At 49.2% G+C, this 26,068-nt stretch overlaps 1 protein-coding gene across 1 annotated transcript; it reads left to right on the forward strand.

Moving 5' to 3' along the window:
* The first annotated feature begins 18,292 nt into the window (after positions 1-18,292).
* Positions 18,293-23,636, forward strand: SALL2 (spalt like transcription factor 2). Its single transcript, XM_056133411.1, is given in 3 exon segments — positions 18,293-18,556; positions 19,029-19,447; positions 19,449-23,636. Coding segments are annotated over 3 exon segments (3,018 nt in total). The 5' UTR covers positions 18,293-18,489; the 3' UTR covers positions 21,981-23,636.
* The last annotated feature ends 2,432 nt before the right edge of the window (positions 23,637-26,068 follow it).

Here is a 26,068-nt window from a genome sequence, read left to right on the forward strand (position 1 = left end):
CTATCACTACAGCCCTCAAAGGGATGGGTTTTAAAGATTGATTTTTGGGGAGGCAGTGAAGGAGAGAGGTCATACCTAGTGTTCATGGCTATTCCCAGCTCAAGGCTCAAGGTTCTGGGATCACTCCCTGCAGTGGCAAGGATCAAACTTGGGGGTCTTGCAAGCAAAGCATGTACTCCAGTCCTCTGCACTCTCTTCCCAGCCTAAAGATGGCATTTTATAGGTCCAAATTCATATGTTCAAGGACAGTCCATAGAATATTTGACTACTGTTTTTTGCCATTGTGAGACTATTTTACAGAAAGTTCAGAAATCCACTGGAAAGTCCATTGTACTAGTAATCCTTTATATTGAACTAAAATTGCCCTCTTGGAGCACTCCTCCTTATATGTAGTGCCACAGAATTCATCAGTATGGTCTTCTCAAAGGTGGGATCCTTCAACGATTGGGGGAGAGAAAAGCCACTGACCCTGTTGCTTTTTGTTTTGTTTTATTGTGTGGGAGGAGCTGATGATGATATTCTAGGCCCTGTCTCAGGGCTGTGCTCAGGGCTTTCTCCTATCTGTGCTCTGGATCAATTCCCAGCTGTTAAGGGGATTATATGAGGTACCAGAGATCGAACCCATGTTGGCCATGTATCAGCTGTTCCATATCCTTGGCCCCACTTTTGCTATTTTAAATGTGATTCCTTATTATCTCATCTATTACTTTCTTTTTTTCATGGTAAGAGTCTGATGGCCTATTGTACTATTTGGAATAGAGTGAAGAAAGGGACTGGAGAAATACTATATAGCAGGTAAGGTATTTGCCTGGAATGAGGCAGACTCGAGTTCAATCCCCAGTACTGGGTTGGAGCAATAGCACAGCGGGTAGGGCGGGTAGGGCGTTTGCCTTGCACACGGCCAACTGGGGTTTGATTCCCAGCATTTCATTGTCTCCCCCCCCCCCTCCCGTCCCTTCCCCCTCCCCCCCAGCACCACCAGGAGTGATTCCTGAGTACAGAGCCAAGAGTAACCCGGAGCATCGCCAGGTGTGACCCAAAAGAAAAAAAAAAAATTCCCAGTACCACATATGGTCTTTGAGCCCCACCAGAAGTGGGTTCCTGAGTGCAGAGGCAGAAGTCAGTCCTGAGTACCACTGGGTGTACCTTTCACTCCCCCCACCCAATCCCCCAGAAGAATAGAAAGGAAGAAATAATAGATATTGTCAGATGAACCTGGCTTCCAGGACATTGCAGTTGTGCAGCCTTGAACAGGTTACTTGACCTCCCTGAGGCTTTTTCTTCATGGGTAAAGAGGAGCATCTGTAAAGAGGAATATGAAAATCTGTGATAGTCTGGGTTGATACATTCAAAAAATGTCACATGCATGAACATATTTTACAAACTTCCAAAAGCTATAAACATACATTATGAGAATGACTGTGAACCTTTTCTCAATCATTTTCAACCTTGTCAAATATGCTCTTCGGAGTGGAGGTAAACTGACCCCGACTTCAAATCAGGATCTTTGCCAAAAAGTTCTCTTTTCAGTTTATACCCCAGAAGTAGTCACAATGCCAAACAAGGTCGCAGAGAATCATGCACAAACCAAATCAAGAAAGAACCAAATTAAAAAAAAGAAGTGTGGGGGGGGCGGAGTGTGAACATCTTAGAAAAGAAATTAAAGATATCGGGAGGGACCTTCTCTGAGCAGACTGCCCGAGAGAGGCCCAGCCGGGCAGGGAGGAGAGGGTTAAATCCTTCCCTCCGCAGTACAAAAGAAAAGAGTGTGCGGAAAGATTAGGATTTTTGCTTTTACAATGGGAGCTGCAGAAGCGTAGGGAAGAAGCTGAAGGGAAAAAAAAAAGGGGCGTCTCCCCTTTAAAGACTTGCTGAGATTGAGAGAGAAAGAGAGAGTCAAGGGACAGAACCCGAGCGAGAGCCAGCGCGCGAGCGCCGGTGCGCGGGTCTGTCTGTCCGTCCGTCTGTCCCGGGGCAGAGCGTGCACAGGGCAAGAGGAGTCAGTGGGCTTCACACCCAAGGGGGAGACGCGACCAGGTCACCCCGGTTAGGACTCAGTGAGCTTGAACGTTGCCCCCTCCCCGCCCCACCTCTACCCGGGAATGTCTCGGCGAAAGCAGCGGAAACCCCAACAGTTAATCTCGGACTGCGAAGGTCCCAGCGCGTCTGAGAACGGTGGGTGCCTGGGGCGGGGAGGGGAGTCCTGAGTCCAACCTGTGTGGGTCAGGCCGGGCCAGGGGGGTGCAGCCGGGCCAGGGATGAGGCGGGGGAGGACTCGGCTCCCGGGACTTTGCAGGAGCGGTGATGCAGGAGCCCCGCGGACGAGCTGAGCTGGGCAGAGAAGCCCCTCTTGGCTTTTCTCCTCCGCTTTGGTTCTGTTTGTATTTTCCACGTTATTTTTTTTGCCCCCCCCTCCCCGGGTGAAATGGAGTTTTCAAACTAGCTCTGGATCCCCACCCAAGAGTTTTCTCTCCAGGTCCCCCCTCTAGCTCGCGGGTCTTTGTGCGGTTGCTAAGTAACGTCCTCGGACCTAAAGACCGTCTCTTAGGGGTGGGATTTTCCCCCTTTCTCTTTCTGAAGAGTTGGGTTGCAAGAGAATGAATTGGAGAAACGCGAAGGTTCCCCCGAGGGAGCAAGAGAAAAAAGTTTCTCATTGTTGGGCTGAGCTAGGAGCAGAAGAGAACTCCCGGGGGAAAGCGCGAATGTCGGTCAGATGCAGCCGCTGCGGGGTGCGCGCCCGCGTCACCTGGGGGAGAGGCTGGACACGAGGTCAGGACGTCAGACTTCAGCGTGTGCCTCCCCAAGCATTTTTTTTTAAAGCCCAAGTTTTAAAAAAAAAAAAAGGCAGATCATATATGTGCTGCCAGGCTGTTATGTTTTTTGTGAGTAACATATTCTTGATGAGACGGGAAAATTTTTTTTCTTGTATTCTTCTATCGTTCCAGTAGAAGAGACAAAATGCAGCAAGGACGGTATTGAGAAGTGACATTGCCCAAATGTCAGGCAGAGCCAGGACAAAACCTCTCTTCAGGGCCCTGTACTAAGTGAGGCTTTCATGACTTGGGGAAGATCTGGGCTGGATTCTGGATATCTGTGTTCTTTGCAAGTGCCCAGGTGCTTCTTAGATCTAGCAAGTTTTGGATATGCTGGCGGCTCCCTCTGCGCACAATGAAAGCCTCAAAATCCTGCTTCAGGGATAAACGATGGTACTTATTTAAATCTTTGATTTGCCCAACAATGTAGTGGAGGATTAAGCACAAGAATTCTGAAGCCAGACTTGCAGAATTCAAATCCTGGCTGCAGAATTGGGTTAGTTGTGCGCCCTGGGTGGTTTGCTCTGCCTCTCCGTGCTTGTCTCTTCTGTGAAACACCGAGGGATGCCGGGACTAGCTACCTGATTAGCTTATTGTCCATCTAAATGAGTTTATACGTATAAAGCCTTTGGCAAGACCACCGATGTAAGTAAGCGCTTGATCCCTGTGGATCCAGGCACTTTGCGAGAGTATCGCCGTTATCATTCTGTGTGAGTTCGGCAGCACATTTGCAAATGCTGATGTCCCCAAATCAGGAACCATTTGACCATTTTCTGGGGTTTTTGTTTTTAATGAGATGTGTGCCATGAAAAACTCTGGGATAAGGTTTTTGTCATGACTAAAACTAGATTGTGAATGAAAACAACCTTTCCACCTGTTGTTTTCGGAAAAAAAAAAAAGAAAAATTCTGGAGATGCGATCTGTGCAGCTGGTGCTGTAGGACAGCCTTTCAGCACTTGCTGAGTCTTAGCATCTTGTGTTGGGGAAGAACAAACACATCCTCCTCAAGTCACTGCTCCATCGGGTTCCCACTGTGCCCATATTTAGAGGTTGGCAGTGGTGGCATTCTTCCCTTCTGGGACCCATTAGCCTTCCTTAATGCCACTGCAGGCCGAATGCTTCCCCCTGCTGCTCTACAGGAGACTTCCCTCAGCGCCCCAGAGTCGCCTCACAGTCCTGCTCCCCTGCTGGTTCAATTGTGCAACTGTGCTCAATCCCCTTACCCAACCAGCATCTTCTCCTTTCTCCTCTCCCCCGCCCCCGCACATCTCCCAAGACTGCCCCCTCCAGACCCCCAGCTCCCCCCCCAACCTCCTGTGATGGCAATCTTCTATAAATGAGTCAAAAGGAGGGGCTGGAGCAATAGTACAGCTGGTAAGGCCTTTCTGCACACAGCTGACCCAGGTTCGATCCCCAGCATCTCATGTGGTCCTCTGAGCACCTCCAGGAGCAATCATTGAGCACAGAGCCAGGAATAAGCCCGGAATAATGCCAGGTGTGCCCCCCCAAAACCAAACAAACTGGACTCAAAGGAGTCATGTTCACAACTGCCCTGAGTAGATTGCTTCTCCAGCCTTTGAGCTACAGCTCCCATGTTGGGCCACGAACACTTGAGACAGGTGGGAGTCAGGGAATTGCTGCTTTGAAGCTATCCCCATAGGAACAATACAGACTGGAATTCAATGGCACCAACACACTTCAGTTGAAATTCTGTCTCTGAGCCATGAAAGTCAGACACATAAATGCAAGAAGCAAGCGCGCAGTCATAACTTCTAAAGATCTGCTTTATCTGTCTCTGGGTTTTCTCATTGGAATTCAGAGTTTACTTGTGTGAGCAGGAGTATCACTGTCTTATGTAAGACAGATCATCTTCTTTGTCCCCTTAAATATTAAGCATCCTAAGATGTATACCTGAACAAATCTAAAATTATTGATTTTGGAAGACAGATTCTTATTCCCTCCTTTTTCATGGATAGGTTTTCTACTCATTTATATGATGTTCAAACTCCTCACTGTTCCTTCTACTCCAAAGACACTTTCTTATTCTTTGTGTTCTAAAATTACCTAAGGATGGCTCTTCTTCGGGTGCTTAGTCTTCATTATGCCTGTGAACTAGCCACCATCATGACCAGTATTAACAGACAGCTAGCTTGCCACTCAGATTTTTCAGGACTCTGCCTTTAAAAAAAAAAGCTATGCTTATGATATGTGACAAGCAAATATTAAGCTTTCATGCACATTTTGTTGTTTTGTTTTGTTTTGTTTTGTTTTGGAACCATACCTGGCAGGGCTTACTTCTGGCTCTGCACTCAGGGATCACTGCTTGAAGTCTCAGGAGACTATATAGGCTATCAGGGATCGAACCTCAGTCAGCCATACAAGGCAAGCACCCTACCCACTGTAATATTGCTCCGATCCATGATTTACATTTTATTTTAACAGAATTAAGTTTTGGTTTTGGGCAACAGATGGTGATATTCAGGGGTTACTCACTGTCTGTGCTCAGGAGGCCCCGGGCCCAGGATCCAGGAACCAAAATCAGGCCTCCTTCATGCACAGCTTGTGCTGAAGCCTGTTGAGCTATTTTGCCAGCTCTTCTTGCAAGTTTGATTTACTTTATTGGCGGGGGGGCATACCCACTGGTAATATGGGGTAATATGGAGGGCTTGGCAGTTATTCCTGGCTTTGTGTTCAGGAGTGTTCCCTGGTAAGCTGAGGCTGGTGTGGAGATGAGGAAGGTGGGGGTGGGGGGGGGGGGAACATGCAGTTCCTGGGATTTGAACCAGGGTTACAGCTGAGGCAGCCACATACAGGGCAAGTGTCTTCCTTCCTGTATTGTCTCTTCAGCCCATCTTGCAAATTTCAAAAACTTCATCTCTGCAGTGATCTTACACATCCCCAGGGCACAATCTATCTGAAACAAACAAACAAACAAACCTGTTTTCCAGTCACTTTTGCACACCAAGTCCTCACAGAATAGTTACTGCACATATGTGATGAGAAGAAAATAGACTATTTACTTTAAAACTCTGGAGAGGGGGAAAAAAAAGTTTTCTCTCTACAGAGTCTAGAAATCTGGATTAGGAAGCAGAAGGGATGTGAATAGGGAAAATGTAAAATAGTCCATCTGGGAAATAAAAAAAAAATCAGAAACCCAGATATTTAGTGAGAAGGAGAAACCAGGACAACAGTGAAACAAATCTAGAGGGAGAATTGGAAATTGGCATACATCGAGAGCAGCAAAGGGACAAAGAAGACAAAATAGAGACTTGAAGACTGTCTTTCTTTGGAAGCAGAGAGCATCAGCTATTGAACCTCAAAATCCTGAGCCTTTTACCCACAAGTACCCATGGACTGAAAAGTAAACACTGTATTTGACAAAGTACATGCCTCGTATGCATGAGACCTGGGTTAATTCTTAGCACTGTCAAAAACAAAAGAAAGAAAAACAACAAAACAGTTATGGGATTGGAGAGATAGTCTAGGGAATAAATAGCTTGTCTTGCATGAAGCTAACCCTGGTTCTGTTCCCAGCCCTGTACATGGTTTCTTGAGCATTGCCAGGAGTGACCCATGAGCAAAGAGCCAGGAGTAAGCCCTGAGTCCCTCCGAGTGTAACACAAAACAAAACAAAACAATGATGGGAAAAGTAGAAAATCTCATTTACAATCCAGACTGAACCTTGATGCCAGGTGACCTTGGCAAGGTCCCTTCTTCTTCCCAGACTTTAGCTTTTTGCCTTTACAATTTTTTTAGCTTTCGGCCTTTTTTGTTTTTATTTTGGGGCCACACCCAGCTGTGCTCAGGGCTTACTCCTGGCTCAGGGCTTACTCCAGAGCACTCTACTCTAAGGGATAACTCCAGGTGGACTTGAGGACCATACAGGGTGCTAGGGATTAAACCCAAGTCTACCTCACACAAGGCAAATGCCTTACCCATATATATTTTGTTGTTTTGGGGCCACACCCAGTGATATTCAGGGCTTACTCCTGGCTCTGCACTCAGGAATCATCCCTGGTGGTGCACAGGGTACCATAGGGGATGCTGGGATAGAACCAGGTCAGCCACATATACGGCCTATCCAATGTACTATCTCTCTGGCCTCACCCACATAAACTTTTTTTTTTTCTAAATCACGGTCATGGTCATGGTCCTCCCGTTGTTCATCGATTTGTTCAAGCGGGCCCAGTAATGTCTCCATCGTGAGACGTGTTGTTACTGTGTTTGGCATATTGAATACGTCACGGGTAGCTTGCCAGGCTTTGCCATGCGGGCGAGATACTCTCAGTAACTTGCCGGGCTCTCTGAGAGGGGTGGAGGAATCGAACTTGGCATTGCCTGAGGGCTACTCCTGGCTCAGTGCTTAGGGTTTACAGTTGAACTCAGGACTGCCCCACATATGGAGGCAAGTGCACTGAGCCTCATCCCCTCATCAGCTTTAAAACATTGTGGTGTGTGTGTGTGTGTGTGTGTGTGTGTGTGTGTGTGTGTGCATGCACCCATACACTCAGGTATTTCTCCTGGTTTTAAGTTCGAGAATCACTCCTGGCAGAACTCTGGGGACCCTGTGTGTTGCTGGGGATAAAATAATTTTATTTTAGGGGCTAGGGATATAGCTCAAAGGGCTAGTGGACATGCTCTGAGTGCAGGAAGCCTACATTTGATCAGTATCACACGATCCCCAGAGCACCACCAGGTGCCACCCCTGAGCAATAAGCTGGTTGTCGATCCTCAGCACTACCAGGTGTGGCCTAAATCCCACCCTCCCCAAAACAGAATGATCTTTTAGGGGGCTGGGGAAATAACCCAACAAACTGGAGTCCATCTTTAAACAGTTTCAATTTCCAGCACCACATGGCCCCACAAGTACCACTGGGAGCAAGTTCTCAACCTTTGAGCACTGAGCTTAGAGTAGCCACTGAGTACTGTCAGCTGTGCCCCCTCACAAAAAGAACTATTTCTGTTTATTTTTTTTTTGGCTGTTAGGCCAAACCCAGCTATGCTTGGGGCTTACTCCTGGCTCTGTGCTCAGGGATCAATCCTGGTGAAGCTCAGGAGATCATGATGGGTGCTAGGGATTGAACCCAGGTCAGCTGCATGCAAGGTAAGTTCCCTACTCATGGTACTATTGCTCCAGTTCCACACAAATTATATATATATAACTTATATATATATTTCGCCCACACGGCAGAGCCTGGCAAGCTACCCGTGACATATTCGATATGCCAAACACAGTAATAACAAGTCTCATGATGGAGATGTTACTGGGCCCGCTCGAGCAAATTGATGAACAACGGGAGGACTGTGACTGATATATATATATATATAATTGTATATAAAATTAAATTATAAAAAAATATATAAAATTATCGCACGGCAAACCCTGGCAAGCTACCCGTGACGTATTCGATATGCCAAACACAGTAACAAATCTCACAATGTTACTGGGCCTGCTCGAGCAAATCGATGAACAACGGGAGGACAGTGATACTGTGATATTAAATTACAAAGTTATTCATGATTGAATTTCAGGAATACAATGTTCAAGCATCCGTCTTTTCATCAGTGTCCACTTCCCTCCACCAATGTCCCCAGTTTCCCTCTTGCCCCCAGCCTGCCTCTATGGCAGACACTTTGTTCTTTTTCTTTTTTTCCTTTTAGGCACTGTGGTTTACAATACTATTACTGAAATGGTATGCATATTACTTTATTTCCTTTCAGCACTCAGTTCTGGTCCAGAGTGACCACTTCCCTCCATCACTGTCTTACTGGTCCCTTCCCTATCCTATCCTCTCTCCCCCTACTGTGGCAAGCTTCCTACAAAGGAACAGTTCTCCTGCCCTTCATTTCTGTTGTCTTTGGGTGTTAGTTATTCTACCATATATTTCTTTATATTCCACAAATGAATGAAATCATTCTGTCTCTGTCCCTCTCCCTCTGACTTAGTTCATTCAGCATGATACTCTCCAGATCCATCTACATAGATCCATCTACATTGCAGCAAACTGCATGACCAGATCTTTTACAATGGCCAAATAGTATTCCATTGTGTATTTTACTTGTGCCATAGCTTCTTTATCCATTCATCTGTTCCTGGGCACTTGTGTTGTTTCCAGATTTTGGATATTGTGAGTAGTGTCGTAATGAACATAGGAGTACAGATGTATTGGAGGGCTCTTAAGGTATATTCCCAGGTTTTGGAATTGCTGAGTTATTATGAAGCCTAATTCCCAGGAGGTGTGTGTGTGTGTGTGTGTGTGTGTGTGTGTGTGTGTGTGTGTGCGCGCGCGTGTGTATTTAGGAATGCACACATTGTTTTTCAAAATGCCCGGACCAGTTAACATTCCCATCAGCAGTGATGAATTATGTCTTAATAAGGGTCACTCTTGGCAGTGCTCAGGGCCACCAGGGTTATACCCATGATGTTCAAGGGGCAATGCAGTGTCAGGGATTGAATGCAGGGTCTCGAGTTAGGTATGTGCTCTACCTAATTCTACCACCTCATGAACTATCAGCCTGGACCTAAAGGATATATTTTTTTATTGCAGTGAAATAATCATTACAAAATTTACTATTGTCCGGGGCTGGAGCAATAGCACAGCGGTAGGGCGTTTGCTTTGAGCGCAGCTAGCCCAGCTGAGCCGGGTTCTATTCCTCCGCCTCTCTCGGAGAGCCCGGCAAGCTACCGAGAGTATTTTACCCGCACGGCAAAGCCTGGCAAGCTATCCATGATGTATTCAATATGCCAAACACAGTAACAAGTCTCAAAATGGAGACATTACTGGGCCTGCTCCAGCAAATCGATGAATAATAAGAGGACAGTGCAGTACTACTATTGTCAGAATAGTATTTGTTTTTCTTTTTTGGACTACTCTGGCTCTTAACTTGTTTCTGTGTTTCAGAGGTGGCAGTCTCCATCACTGTATTCAATGAGAGAGGGTCACATTTTGAAAATCACTTCAGCTCCACAATGTATAAATTCCACTCTAAGTTCTGAGTCCTTTGATGTCAGAAAAAAGTCCATAAAAATCCTTTTTATGGGGTCTGGAGTGATAGTAAAGTGGGTGGGACATTTGCCTTGTATACAGTCAACCCAGGTTTGATTCCCATGCCCCATATAGTTGGTCTCCTGAGCCCACCAGGAGTGACTCCTGATGAAGAGCCAGGAGTAAACCCTGAGCACACTCCAATGTGGCTCCCAAATAAAACCAAACAAAAATCCTCTTTATGGGGGCCAGAGGAATAATATAGCAGGTAAACTGCTTGCTTTGCACCACATGTGGTCTCCTGAGCAGCCCTCTGAATGCAGAGCTATTGCAGAAAGAGGGCTAAAGCTAAATGCTGAAAGAGGAAGCTCTGAGCATCATCAGTGTGACCAGAAAACAAAACAAAATCCTTTTTATGTTTGTTTGATATAAGGTACTCTTTTTTGGGTCACACCTGGTGATGTTCAGGGGTTACTCCTGGCTCTGTGATTAGGAATTACTCCTGGCAGTGCTCAGGGGATGCAGGGGATTGAAACTGGGTCAACCGCATGTAAATCAAATAAATACCCTACCTACTGAACTACTATTGCTCAGGCTGCAAGACACTCATTTTCTGGAAAAGAAATTTTTTTTAATTTTTTAATTTTTTTTGTTTTGTTTTTGGGTCACACCCAGCGATGCACAGGGGTTACTCCTGGTTAAGGCACTCAGGTATTACTCCTGGCAGTCCTCGGGGGACCATATGGGATGCTTGGAATCAAACCCGGGTTGGCCGCATGCAAGACAAATGCCCTACCCACTGTGCTATCACTCCAGCCCCTGAAAATATTTTTTTCTCAGCAACAAATATACTGAAGTTTGTCTACTGTATTATACAGTACATGAGACATTAGAAGATGTAGGTGCCAGAAGAACCTCTGTGTCACCTGAAACTTTTATGTTATAATGCAGAGTGGGGACGTGGTAAAGTTCCTTCCTTACATATGCTTGAGACCTATCTTCAGCATCACACACAAACTAAAATCTTAAAACTTCAGTTGGAGGGGCTACAGTGATAGTACAGTGAGTAGGGTGCTTGCCTTGCAAGAGGCCAAACTGGGTTCGATCCTGGTATCCCGTATGGTCCCCCGAACATCGCCAGGAGTAATTTCTGAGTGTAGAGCCAGGAGTAACCTCTGAACATCGCCAGGTGTGACCCAAATAAAAACTTTAAAAAATTCTTACCCCTCTCTCTCTCCCAGCCTTGATCCTAATCCTCTGTTTTTGTTGCTGCTGCTATTGTTAATTTGATTTTCTTTTTGTTTTTTGAGGGGAACATACCCAGTGGTGTTCAGGGCTTACATGTAACCTATATAGGCTCTGTGCTCAGGGATCACTCCTGGTGATGCTGGGGGAACCATATGAGGTGCTGGGTTAACCATGCGCAACATGAGTGCCCAACCCACTGTACTATCTCTCCAGCCATGACGCTTTATTTTGGGGGGTTTCTCAACTAGTGCTCATGAGCCTGGGAGCCACTGCTGGCAATTTTTGGCTATCTGTGGTCAGAAGTTCAGTGCTTTGGCCTAGAGATGCAATGCTGCAAAAGCTCCATCATGCTAGGAATCATCAGGCCTTCTCAGCAGTGATTGAGGACCTCCAGGCCTCCAAATGATACTGGGGGTTGAACAAGAATCAGATGTGTGCAATGTGTTCTTTAAAACATGTACTATCTCTCTGTCTCCAGTATTTTTTTTTTTTTGCTTTTTGGGTCACACCCAGCAATGCACAGGGGTTACTCCTGGCTTTGCACTCAGGAATTACTCCTGGCAGTGCTGAGGGGACCATATGAGATGCTGGGAATTGAACCCGGGTCGGCCGCGTGCAAGGCAAATGCCCAAATACGCGCTGTACTATCGCTCCAGTCCCTGTTTTGTTTTGTGACCACAGAGCATACGCCTGGCTCTGCACTTAGAATCACTCCTGGCAGGGCTCAGGGACCATATGGGGAGCTCTGGGTCAAACTGAGGCTGGTCATGTGCAAGATAAGTGCCTTACCTGCTGTACTATTCTCTCTACCCCCATATTATTTTTTTTTGGGGGGGGGGCTTTGGGGCCACACCTGATGGTGCTCAGAGGTCCTTTCTGCTGGTATTAGGTGAACCCATGTTGTATAAGGGATCAAACCGAGATCAACAACATGTAAAGTAAGTGTCTTATTCCCAATATCTCTCTGGCAACTCCCTATTTTTATTAAAAAAAAAGAAAAAAAAGGTGGGGCCAGGGACGTCGCTCCGTGGTACAGGACTTGCCTTGCGTATAAGAGACTCTGGGTCCAATTCTGGACCCCACATGTTCCCCTGAGTCCCACCAGAATTTACACCTGAGCATAGCTGGGAATACTTTGGCACCACCAAATGTCCCTTTTCCCCTACCACCAAGAAAAAGAAATAAAATTAAAAATTCAAGAAGAGGGATGTGACTCAATGGCAAGATCACTTACATATGTGAATTCAATCCCCAGTCCTAAAAGGGAGGAGGAGGACACACTGTATTTAGAGAAGAGGTGTGAGGGCCATCCTGCCTTGCATATAGATTGCAGTGGCAGTTACTAAAACAAGTCAAATTATGGATACCACCATAATAATGTTAGTAATTGGGTCATAATGAAATTAGCATTGGGTCAATGTTAGTAATATATTTAGGCAGGTACTTGGACTTGTCTTGTTTTGGATTACTCTGGACTTGGTGCTCAGGGAACCATGTGGTGCCAGGGGTTGAACCTTGGTCTCCTACATGCACAGATTACACTCCAGCCCTTCGAGCCATCTCCTCGATCCTTACTTTTTGTTTTCAGTAGGTGAATAATACTTGAATTGTATAAAATATGGCCTTTCAACTTTTTCGGGGGGGGGCGGGCGGGGCAGGAAGGATGGGTGGTGTGAAGCACAGCTGTCAGTGCTCAAGGCTTACTCATTTTGACTCAGTGATCTCTCTTGGTGGGGCATGGGGGAATGGAGTCCAGTAAACGCCCTGCTTGCTGTATTCTCTCTCTCTCTCTCTCTCTCTCTCTCTCTCTCTCTCTCTCTCTCTCTCTCTCTCCCCTCTCTCTCCCTCCTTCCCTTCCTTTCTCTCTGTCTCTGTCTCTCTCTCTCTCTCACCTCAGCCTTTCACCTTATAGTTAGGAATGTGGCTCTATGGCTCAAAATGTACAGAATGGCCCCAAAAGATGGCTCAAAGGACTGGAGCACATGCTGTGCAAGTGGGAATCCTGGGTTTGATCCTGGCACCTCCTAGTCTTCTGAGTACCGCCAGGAGTGAGCTCCAGAGCACAAATATAGGAATAACTCCTGAACACTGCCAGGTGTGGCCTAAAAACCAAAAACCAAGGGCTAAAGAGATAGTACAGGGGTTAGGCGCTTGCCTTGCAACCTAGCCAACCCAGTTTTGATCCCAGAACCATATATGATCCCCTGATCATTGCCAGAAGTGACTCCTGAGTGGTCCCAAGCCTCCCCAAAATAATAAATAAGAATAAATAAGAAAAGAAAAGATCATATACTTTAGGGAAGGCAACACTAAACAACTTAAAGTAACAGTCATATTAAATTCTGTTCAGGACACAAGAGATTTAAGAGAAGAGAGCAAGTCCGACAGATTTAGCACTGAGCAGTCATTTTGTTGTATCCTAACGGGCCAGGTTGCTTTTCTTTATATTTTAGTTTATTTTTTGTTTTTGACCTGGTGATGCTCAGAGCTACTTCCTGCTCAGTGCTTGAGTGCTACTCTGTGTGTGGTGCCAAGGGAACCACGTGGCATTGAACATGGACCTCCCCACGTGCAAAGTACAGGTTCAACCTGCTGAGCTGTCTCTCAGCACCTTTTTTTGCTGTAGTTTTCTGTTTGGTTGTTTGTTTAATTTTTGTTTTGGTTTTGAGCCACCATCTCCTGTGCTGAGGGCTTATTCCTGGCTCTGTGCTAAGAGGTCACTCAGTGTGCTCATGGGACCACAGTGGTGCTGGAGATCAAACCAACTTAGCCATATGCAATACAAGCACCTGACCCACTGTACTATTTCTCCAGCCGTATTGTTGTTTTTAATTTGGGGCCACAGCTTGTGGTACATGAGCTAAGTCAGGAGTACTGCTAGCTTAGTGCTGGGGGTTGATCCTACTGGTGTTCAGGAGACCAAGTAGTTTTGCAAATTGCACCCAGGGCCTCATTCATACCAGAGAGCAAGTGCTCTACTACTGAGTCACACTCAGCCCTCTTTTTCTTTTTTAAAAAAATGTCCTTAGCACAGGTGAAATTTGTTGTGAGGAGCAATGTGACAAGGCTTGATATAAGGACAGTGCTCTGACACATATTATAGATACAAACTTCAAGCTTTCAGATGCCTGGATCCCCTGCAGGGTTTTTCTTTTCTTTTCTTTTTTAAATTTTTTTTCTTTTTTGGGGGGTCACACCCTGCGATGCACAGGGGTTATTTCTGGCTCATGCACTCAGGAATTACTTCTGGTGGTGCTCGTGGGACCATATGGGATGCTGGGAATTGAACTCAGGCAAATGCCCTCCTGCTGTGCTCTTGCTCCTGCCGCAGATTTCTCTCTCTCTCTCTCTCTCTCTCTCTCTCTCTCTCTCTCTCTCTCTCTTTCTTTCTTTCCTTCTCCCTCCCTCCCTCCCTCCCTTCCTTCCTTCCTTCCTTCCTTCCTTTTTTTAGTTTTGGGTCCACACCCAGATGTTCAGGGCTTACTCCTAGCTCTGTGCTCGGGTATCATTCCTGGTGAGCTCAGGAGACCATATGAGGTGTCGGGGATTGAACCCGAGTCAATCACATGCAAGGCAAGCACCTTAACCCACTGGATTATCACTCAGCCCCTATTTTTTTCTTAAAAAGAAATTCTTTTTTAAAGTTTTTGAGTCATACTCAAGCAGTGCTCAGAGCTCACTCTTGGCTCTGTGGGCTCTGTGTCCAGGGGTCACTCTTCACAGCTTTTGGGGGAACATATGGGGTGCCCTGGATCAAACTGGGATTGGCCATTCGTAAGGCAAGTGCCTCACTTAACTCCTGTACTATCTCTCCAGCCCGGGGATTTTTAAAAAGTTCTCAGTGATTCTAACAGGTAGTAACGTTGAAGAACCTGTTACTACGCCACCCTGCTGTCCCCCACCCTTCTAGTTTCCTCCAGTAATTCTCTTTGGAGCCTAAAGCAGCAGTTTGAGGACCACCAGGTTAGAGAGTCACTTAGTTTTCTTTTTCCTTGTCCTTTCAGCTCTTTAGAAATTTAAACAAGGATGTCCAGGTCTTTATCCTACATCCATCCCAGACTTTGCATGTGGCCCAGGATAGCTTACCTCACCTTATCTGCTATCTAGGGACACTAATACCAGCTTAGTTTATCCCTGTGTTTATGACTTCATTTGTGTCTGCCTAAGAATCCTGCCCCCCTTTTCAGGATAGGCAGTGAGTTGCAAAGTGCTGAGAAAAGAGGGTTCCTCTTACAGGTGGCTGTTGATCCGTCACCTTTCACCAGAGACTAAATTTACCTTAAAGAAGAGCGTGGATCAAATTACGCATTGGAAAGCAAGTTTCATTAAAGAGCAAGAAAGGGGACAGTGTTTCCCAGGAGAAGATGAAAAGAAAGGATTTCTTTTTTTGTCTGAAGACTTGACAAAACAGCAACTTGATATCAAATATTCAATGCTAATTAACAAATGCTCGGCAGAAAGCCTCCATCTGATTCCCTCTCTCTCACTGAGGCCAGAGAGCAAATGGCAGGTCTGAGCCACACAGAGTCCTTTCTCTAGCCTTACGGAAGCCATGCATTGTGGATGTGCCTGAGAAAAGGCGGCACAGAAGTCCAAATGTTCAATGCCGGCATCTCTGAATTATTGTGTGAACACGGAAAAGTCACTTTACTTCTCCAAGTTTCAATTTCCTTATCTACAAAAATAAATAACACTGCACTAAACTGTGACTTGCCACAATTGAAAGAGACCTTCCTTTTCCTAGTTTCAATTATCAGGCCTGCAAGCATGCACGTAGCGCATCTGTTTCAAAGCCATGGTTCACAATACTAACTAAGATCCTGGGCCCAGGAGACAGAGAGATAGTGCACAGGCCTTGCAGATAGGGCACTGGCCTTGCACGAAGCTGCAGCCCAAACAATGGCAAATGGTCCCCAACACTGCTAGGAGTGGCTCCTGATTATAGAGACAGGAGTGGTCTCAGAGTACAAAGCCAGGTGCGACCACCTCCCCAACACCACCCTCCCCACAACATAATCAACATACACACAGACACACAGACACACACACACACACACACAGAGTACTGGAGTTGAGGTAGGGAGCTAGCTCAGAGGACTGGAACTCATGAAAAAGGCCCAGCTTGAGTCCTTGGTATTACCTCCACCCCCGAAATTCTTTGATTATCTAAAATTTCAAATATAATTCAGTTACTATTTTTCATCATGAGTGGCAACAACAAAAGTGCTTTTTAAAAAAAATTATTTTGGATCATACCCAGTGGTCATCAGGAATAACCCTTGGCAGTGCTCAGGTGACCGACCCATATGTGATGCAGGTTTATTTGAACTGGGGTCACAGATAATCCAGAGATACACAAGGCAAATGCCTTACCTCCTATACTGTGTCCCTTCAGTCCTCAAGTGACAATGAAATTTATATTGAAAGATGATGTACTGATATTGGGATACCAATCTTAGTCAACTTTTCACCTTAGAAATCAGTAAGGGAGGGCCAAAGCAGCAGTACAGCAGGTAGGGTGCTTGCCTTGCAAGTGGTCAACCCTAGTTCAGTCATGGCACCCCATAAGCCCTCTGCTGCCCGAACATAGCTAAGAACATAATTCCTGGGCTCAGAGCCAGGAGTAAGCCCTGAGTACCACGGGTGTGGCCAATACACAAAAAGAAAGAAATAGTATAGTGGGTAAGGCACTTGCTTTGCATGCAGCTGTCCAGGGTTCAATTCCTGGCACCAAATATGGTTGGTCTCCTGGGCACTGCCATGAATGATCCTTGAGCAACTTTGGATATAGACAAAAGCAAATTGTTTAAAAAAATCAGTATTTTTCAAGTTTGCGATTTGGAGTAGTGTAGGGGTTAAGGTGTTTTCATTGTGTGTGACTGACCCCAGTTTTATCCTTAGCACAGTAAGTTCCCCCAAACATCACTGAGAGCTTCCTCCTGAGCACTGAGCCAGGAATAGCCATGGAGCATTAACCCAACACATGCCCCACCACCACCAAAAAAGGGAAGTTTTTCACATTTTTGTCCCCAAAATTTTTTCTTTGAGGAAGAGTGTAGCTACATTACCACTTTACAGAAAGTGAAGCAGTGACATCTTTTAGTATGACCACTAGAACCTAATGTACTACCAAGGCCAGAATAGCACTGGGATGGGAACCATGTATGTTTGCTGATGTTCCTGCAAACCAAAGGAGGAGGGACTTTCCTGCAAGTAAAATAAGCTCTTTCAGGAAGTGGGAAACCCAATTAAGACTCATTTGAAGGTGGAAAGTGAATGCGAAATCCCTCCAGGAAGCATCTTACCCCTACTTACTTGGACTGAAAAGGAGGTAGTGTGAGCAGGTATTCAGTCTTTTCTAGGTATTCAAACCGGGAAAGGGCTGAAAAGAGTTTCAGAGCAGCTCCTGCATTCCTCTCATTGTCAGGAGGAGCCCTGGGGGGTTTAGAGCTAGGTGGGCCTGCGCCCCCACCCCCACGGTCCCCTGCGAGCTGAGTCCGGGAGAAAGACAATGGCGGAAGAAGGGTATAGACGAGGTTGCAAGCAGAAGGCAGCTCGTTAACTAAGCATGAAGTCTGTGCATTAGGTGTGGGCCGAGGATCTGGTGGGCGACTCGCATCCAGCTATTATTCCGGGGGAGGAGGGGCCGGGCTTGTAAAGGGGCTTAGCGTTCAGCAGAGCGGAGTCCTGAAATGACTTCCTTGGAAATTCTACCTCGCTGCTCCCCACCCCGAGCAACTTCTTTTGTGGAGGGGGTTGGGCGGGGGGGGGGGGGGGCGGATGATGGAGGTGGCCTATCCCACAAACCGTAAACCGTGCGTGCGCTTGTGTGTGTGTGTGTGTGTGTGTGTGTGTGTGTGTGTATGTGTGTAAGAGGAATAGGGAATGTTGGGGCACTCAGACCACTCTTTCGCAGGGGTCCACGTTTTTCCCAGGCTCAGCAGATCCTTTATCCAAAGGGAAAAAGAAGTCTCTCTCGCTTTGCTCTGTCGCGCAGGGCTGCATCCCACTGTGCCCCCTTGAGCTTGCAGGGGAGGCTGGCCTGGGCCAAGACATCTGGAGATGGGGGGGTGGCCGGCGGAGGGCACGGGCAGGCGGACCCACCCTGCCCCCACCGCACCTGTCTTGGAGCCTCGGGACGTCCTCCTGGACGCCCGGCTCCCGCCCCCCCACCCGGCCTCTGCCCGCCCCCTCCCTCCTGCTCCCGCAGCGACTCCTCCCCACGCACCCCCCTCCGCCGCGGCTCCTCCCCCATCTCCCCTTCCCAGCTTTCTCGCTCCAGCTCCTCCCCGCCTCCAGCCCGCTCCCCTCCCCCCGGCCGCCGAGCTCCATCTCCGCAGTCCCGGCCGCGGGGCGCAGAGGCTGCCGCAGCCCCCGGGGCCGCTGCCGCCTCCCCCGACCCCGAGACCCATTGTCTGCAGCCTCCCCCGCACCCCGTGACTATGGCGCACGAAGCCGGGAGGACCTCTCGTCTCGGGGGGCCCTGCGGGGAGCCCGCGGAGCTTGGAGGTGCGGTAGGGCCCGGCCCCAGGGTTAAGAGCGGGGAGGGGGCCGGGGGGGGGACGCAAGGTACCGGGGGCTGGTGAGAGGTTGGGGGGTGGGGGGCGTGCAGGGCCTTTGGCGCACGGGGTACAGATGCACGGTTTTCTGCACGCCTACCAGCCTCCGTCGCGCCCCCCACACCTTGCGCGGGCGGGTGGCTCGGTGTTGGGGGCGGGAGGGGTGGGGGGGGGCCGGGGAAATGTAGCAGCGTGCGCGTGCCCGCCCCTTCCCCCATGATGGAGTGTCTGGTGTCCCGGAGGTCAGGCGGGACGGAGCCCGGTCTCGCCTTCTTTATGGCCTGGTGATGAGCTCATCTCCCCGCCCCCCAGCTAGCCGTTACCGGGGGCCCGCGGGGTCCTGGAGGCGCGGGAGCTGAGTCCCAGCCGCTCACCCACGTTCTGCCCTGTTTCCTCCCCCTCCGCACCCCCCTCCCCCGCAGGTGATGCTAGCGAGGACGACCACCCCCAAGTCTGTGCCAAGTGCTGCGCACAGTTCTCCGACCCAGCCGAATACCTAGCGCACCAGAACGCATGTGCCACGGATCCCCCCGTCATGGTGATACTTGGGGGCCAAGAGAACCCCAACAACTCTGCGACGTCTTCTGAACCCCGGCCCGAAGGTCACAGTAGTCCCCAGGGCATGGAGACCGAGCACAGCAACCTCCCGGAGTCTGGGACCTCAGGACCCACCGAGCCCACCTGGGCCACAGAGCGCAGGGAAGAGGCAGCTGCAGGACACTTCATGGTCGCTGCCACAGGTACAGCTGCTGGGGGAGGCGGGGGCCTGATCTTAGCCAGCCCCAAACTGGGTGCCACCCCATTACCTCCAGAATCCACCCCTGCACCTCCCCCTCCCCCTCCCCCCTCCTCCCCCGCCAGGGGTGGGCAGTGGCCACTTGAACATCCCGCTGATCCTGGAGGAGCTCCGGGTGCTGCAGCAGAGGCAGATTCATCAGATGCAAATGACCGAGCAAATCTGCCGCCAGGTGCTGCTGCTTGGCTCCTTGGGCCAGACAGTGGGCACACCTGCCAGTCCCTCCGAGTTACCAGGCACTGGGACTGCTGCTGCCACCAAGCCCCTGCTACCACTCTTCAGCCCCATCAAGCCTGTCCAAAGCGGCAAGACGCTGGCACCGTCCTCCACCTCCTCCTCCTCTTCGGGCACAGAAACACCCAAGCAGGCTTTCTTCCACCTTTACCATCCTCTGGGCTCCCAGCATCCCTTCTCTGCAGCTGGGACTGGGCGCAGCCACAAACCCACTCCAGCCCCCACCCCAGCTCTGTCAGGCAGCACTGACCAGCTGATTGCCTCGCCTCACCTGGCATTCCCTGGCACCACCGGACTCCTGGCGGCACAGTGCCTTGGGGCTGCCCGCGGGCTCGAGGCTGCTGCCTCCCCAGGGCTCCTGAAGCCAAAGAATGGGAGTGGTGAGCTGGGGTACGGGGAAGTGCTGGGGCCCTTGGAGAAGCCAGGTGGGCGGCACAAATGCCGCTTCTGTGCCAAAGTGTTTGGCAGTGACAGCGCCCTGCAGATCCACCTGCGATCCCACACAGGGGAAAGGCCCTATAAATGCAACGTCTGTGGCAATCGCTTCACCACCCGTGGTAACCTCAAGGTGCATTTCCACCGGCACCGGGAGAAGTACCCACACGTGCAGATGAATCCTCACCCGGTGCCCGAGCACCTGGATTATGTCATCACCAGCAGCGGCCTGCCCTACGGTATGTCGGTGCCACCCGAGAAGGCCGAGGAGGAGGCGGCCATGCCCGGCGGAGGTGTGGAACGCAAGCCCCTGGTGGCTGCTACCACAGCTCTCAGTGCCACTGAGAGCCTGACGCTCCTGTCCACCGCTGCAGGCCCAGCCGCCACGGCGCCTGCGCTCCCTGCCTTCAATAAGTTTGTGCTTATGAAAGCGGTCGAGCCCAAGAATAAAGCGGATGAGAACACCCCTCCAGGGAGCGAGGGCTCTGCCATCTCTGGGGTCGGGGAAAGTGGCACAGCCACCCGCATGCAGCTCAGCAAGCTGGTGACTTCGCTGCCGAGCTGGGCCCTGCTTACCAATCACTTCAAGTCCACCGGTAGCTTCCCCTTCCCCTATGTGCTGGAGCCCCTGGGGGCCTCCCCCTCTGAGACCTCCAAGCTGCAGCAGCTAGTAGAAAAGATTGACCGCCAAGGCGCTGTGGCTGTGGCCTCTACTGCTTCTGGAGCCCCCACCACCTCGGCCCCTGCAGCGTCCTCTTCAGCCTCCTCCGGACCTAACCAATGCGTCATCTGCCTGCGGGTGCTCAGCTGCCCCCGTGCCCTGCGCCTGCACTACGGCCAACATGGAGGTGAGCGGCCCTTCAAATGCAAAGTGTGCGGCCGCGCTTTCTCCACCCGTGGCAATCTGCGAGCACATTTCGTGGGCCACAAGGCCAGTCCGGCAGCCCGGGCCCAGAACTCCTGCCCCATTTGTCAGAAGAAGTTCACCAATGCTGTCACTCTGCAGCAGCACGTTCGAATGCATCTGGGAGGTCAGATACCCAACGGGGGCACGGCGCTGCCTGAAGGTGGGGGAGCTGCCCCAGAGAACAGCTCCGAGCAGTCCACTGTCTCCGGGACTGGAAGCTTTCCCCAGCAGCCTTCCCAGCAGCCGTCCCCAGAGGAGGAGTTATCAGAAGAGGATGAGGACGAGGACGAGGATGAAGAAGATGTGACTGATGAAGATTCCCTGGCTGGCAGAGGCTCGGAGAGTGGAGGGGAGAAGGCTATCTCTGTGCGGGGTGACTCGGAGGAGGCATCCGGGGCGGAGGAGGAAGTGTCTTCCGTGGTGGCAGCCCCGGCCGAGAAGGAGATGGATGGGAACGAGAAAGCGCCTCTGCAGCCTGCCCTGACCGCCCCTGCAGCGCCGCCCAACAGCCTGGATCAAGTCCAGTCCATGGAGCAGGGAGGCAATGATGTTGTCACAGCCGGAGGCTCAGAAGAGGGGGCCAAACCCGAGAGGGGCTCCAGCCCCGTGGTTCTGGCCCTGGAGGGGGAGGGCAGTAGCCCCATCCTGGTGGAGGAGCTGAGCGTGCAGGAAGGCCTGAGAAAGGAGCCCGGGGAGAGCAGTGGCAGGAAGGGCTGTGAGGTGTGCGGCCAGGCCTTTGCCTCCCAGACGGCTCTGGAGGAGCATCAGAAGACCCACCCCAAGGAGGGGCCACTCTTCACGTGTGTCTTCTGCAGGCAGGGCTTCCTTGAGCGGGCTTCCCTCAAGAAGCATATGCTGCTGGCTCACCACCAGGTACAGCCCTTTGCTCCTCATGGTCCTCAGAATATTGCTGCTCTGTCCCTGGTTCCTGGCTGCTCGCCCTCCATCCCTTCCCCAGGGCTCTCCCCCTTCCCCCGCAAAGATGATCCCACAATCCCATGAGCCTGTGCACCCAGACCTGCTGCCCTTTGACCAGGGAGCAGGATCCCAGAGCTCTGTAGAAGGAACCTGAAGATTGATGAGCCCTAACCTTCCCCATTTCCTAGTGTCCCCAGGGAAATCACTGTGCTCCCAGGTGGGATGGGGGGGAGGGTCCTCTCGAGGAACTTTTCTTCACTCTTCATTATACCTGAGGAAAATAGATTCTCTCCCCTTATCTCATTCCCTATGGGAACCCTCTGCAGATTTCCCTGGATGACCAATCTCCCCTCTCCCTTCTTCCTCTCCCTTGCCTGCTGGCAGGTGCGCCTAATGCACCCACATTTGAAGTGACAGTTCAGCCCCCAGGGGCTGGCAACTGGTCCTGGAGGACCCCAGGAAGTCCTCTCTGGTGACCAGGTCAGCAACCTGAAGGACTTCTTGTCCCACAACATTCCTGTGTGGTGGCGGAGTGTGTACCCTATCTTTCTAAAACCAGTACATGGTTTTCCTATCAGGTGACTTGCCCACTAAATCCCGGAGGTCTAGCCCCATTTTCACCATCACTTTGGGCTGACCAGTACTGGTACCTCTGACCTTGGAACTCAGACTGGGAGGTTCATCTGACAATGCTATCTAGAGAGGCCAAGGAGAAGAATGCTCCCCACTTTCTTCAAGCTGACCTCCTGCACCTGAGGCCATGCCTGAGAAGCCCAATATAGAACAGAAGTGAAGTAGCAAATTCTAGATGCCTCCTTCTTCCCTCTGCTCGAGAAGGTGCCAGCACTAAAGAGGTCGCAGTATTTGTGTTTGGTGGCTCAGCACTGGTGGACAGGGAGAGAAGTGCATAAGACACTCTTTCCAGTAAATTATTTGATAGTCATATTGAGGGAAAGTGTTAGCTGCTTGATATGCCAAGACATCTCCAGCTTCTCATATTTGTTCATCATGGCCTTTCAGCATGAGGAAGCAAGCAGATTTCTTGCCAAGAAGTCTTCCAGGGGCTATCTTGGGAAACATGAAGTTATTCGATATCTTGAATGAGCATCTGTCGGGAAGGGTAATTGAAGGAGTACTGTTGGAGAGTTCAGGAGTGTTGGTGATGCAAAGGGCTTGCTCAGAATATATGGATGATTAAGAAAGGGACATGCTGTATGGGAGGGACTTTGACTTCTTGATTGGATGGATGTTATGTTTGTTCTCTTGGACTAATAGTGACTTTTAGTGTGCAGCAATGCACCATGGATCATGGAGAATTCCCTAGCACTAGTATGCTTATAGTTGTAGATATCCCCTGCCTTCATTCCCTAGTCCCTTCTGTTTTCCCCCTCTTCCTCTCTTAATGCCAGTTTCCTCCCCATTTTACCTATTCATGGACCGGGGCTTAAGCCTTTGCCACTGTCTGATCCTTAGCATCCCAGACTTTGGGAGATGTGATCATGGTGGTGTCCTTCCTGCCTCACTGTCTTGTAATGAGATGTAGTATTTACTCTTAACATAGAACTGTTCGGAACAGGAGTTCTGAGGAGAAGGCGGTGAAGGTTCTGCTTTTGATTGATTTGAATGATGGCTTCTCCTCGAAAGGTTAGGCTCCAGGGCTCCTAACATAGTAAGATGTAAAAGAGCAGACAAGGGAGATATTAGTGTCTTCCCCTCTTCATTAAAGGTGTTTTAACCAAATATTTGTGTGTTTCTCCTTATTTCATGACTAAATAGCCAGCTGGAGTGTGATATGGGCATTCCCCAACATTGAGATTCCTTCCCACTTATATCTCCTGCCAAAGCTGAACATATGGTGTTGAAATATTTGATTTATTCAGCCTTGTCCTAAAACAACCTCCAGAGAATGTAGTTTCCCAGTAGAAATGGAGTTTACATTCTCAAATGGTAAAGAGATTTGCCCACTGTGTGCAATTATAGTGTCTGTTGTCTCTTTGCCTAGAACTCCCACGGTCAGGCTTGTGTTTTATTTGGAGGTTGGAACCTGTTGCTATCAGCCTTCCCTAAACCCTTTAGTCCATTTCACTTCATCCGCAGGCCCAAAATAACAATCTCTGTGGTCCTTGACAATTAAAAGAAAAAAAAAAGCATTTCAGATCTAAATTCCTACCAACAAGATAATATAAGGATGGGAGTACTTTTGTTTAAAAATAAAGCTTTTAAAAACATTGTGGTTTTCTGTTTTGGGACCACACCCTGCAGTGCTCAGATTTGCACTCACCTGGCTCTGTACTCAGGAATTAACCCTGGTGGTGCTCAGGGGAACACATGGGGTACTGGGGATCGAACCCAAGTTGGCATCTCTACAGTGTGGTAAGATTTAGACATGTTAAAGTTTTAAAACATGGTAAGTTCTTTTGTTTGTTTTGGGGTTACACCTGGTGGTGCTCAGAGCTTACTCCTGGCTCTGTACTCAAGAGTCACTCCTGGAAGCACTCGGGCCATATGGGTATCTGGGATTGAACCCAGCTTGGCTGAATGTAAGGCAATAACCCTACCTGCTTGGGTGTTTGCCAATCACACATGATAAGGTCTTAAAAGACCTGGCTTTCTAGTGGCCAGAGAGTATAGTGATTAAAGCACTTTCCTTGCATTGTGGCTGACTGGTTTGATCCCTGTCACTGAATAGGGTCCTCAGATCACCACTGGGTATGGCCCAACTCCCTCTCAAAAGGAAAAAAATAAACTGCTTTCTGAAGTCAAGGATACAGCACAATGGACTGGAGTATATTCTTGCATGCTGGAGTCCCAGGTTTGAACCCACATGGTAAGTACCACATGGTCTCCTGAGCACCACCAGGAGTGCTCCCAGAACGAAACAATAGATTACCTTACTTTCTTATTTTGATCACATCTGATAGGGCCTCAGGAGCCATGTGGTACTAGGGATTGAATCTAGAGTCTATATATGTAAAGTTTGAGTCCCAGCCATATGAGCTATCTCCCCAACCCTTTGTTTTCTGAAAGACAGCAATCCCTAGAACTTTAAAAATTACATTCATTAGATTATATCACTGAGTCATACTGCTACAGGGTGGAACCTGTCAAATAATTTGGAAGGAGAATTGGAGCCACACCCAATGGTGCTCAGGGCTCTGTGCTCAGGGATTACTCCTGGCAGGACTTGGGACCATATGGAGTTCCAGGGATCCACCCCAGGTTGGCCATGTGCAAGACAAATACCCTGCCCATTGTGCTATTGCTCTGACCTCAGTCAAATAATTTAATAGAAGCCAGCCAGTTAGTGTGATAATTGGATTAAGAGCCAAAATAGGCAAAATCTTGGGGGTACTTCCAAGTGATCAGGCCTGGTGTTTGCTTCTTGGTGCATCATTCAAGACTCCTGATGTGAGGCTGGCTGGAAGATAGAAGGAAAGGTAAGTAAACCTTTTCTTGCTTTATTCTGGTCAATGAGCATGGATGTTTGATTCTCATGAGCCCCACCAAAGCAATGCAAAAACTCCTTAAAAGGTGGGTTGTGTGGCAGAGAGAATACTGCAAGCAGAGTGCTTGCCTTGAATAAGGCTGGCCTGGGCTTGATTCCTGGCATCCCATTTGGTACCCTGAGCACTGCCCAGGAGTGCAGAAACCAAGAGTAACCCCTGAATACCACTGGATGTGGTCACAAAACAAAAAGGTGATTGGGGGTGGAGGGTGCTAGAGAAACCGTGGTAAAGGTACCTGCTCTACTTGCAGTCAATTTCAGTTTAATCGATGAGCACTGCCAGGAGTATGGCTGTGCTCACTGTTTTGGTTTTTGAGGGGAGGCCCATACCCTGCAGTGCTCTGGGGCAATTAATGCCTCTGTCCAGGAGTGACACCGGGTCAGAGGCATGAATTGTGGTCACTAGGTATTCAAACCAGGCTGTGACAAGTTAGAGCCACCTGAAAGGCAAGTGCCCTATCTCCTATGCTACCCCTCCAGCTTCTCAGCTTATTATTTGCCAAGTATGTTTTGCTTTTTGGACCATACCCAGTGGTGCTCAAGACTTACTCCTGGCTCTGTGCTCAGGGGTCACTCTTGGCAGTGCTTGGGGTACCATTTGGGGTACCAAGGTTAGAGCCTTGTTCAGATTCATGCAAGGCAAGTGCCTTAACCCCTATACTATCTC

Source organism: Sorex fumeus, unplaced genomic scaffold, assembly GCF_029834395.1.
Source record: "Sorex fumeus unplaced genomic scaffold, SorFum_2.1 ptg000098l, whole genome shotgun sequence".
NCBI lineage: Eukaryota > Metazoa > Chordata > Mammalia > Eulipotyphla > Soricidae > Sorex > Sorex fumeus.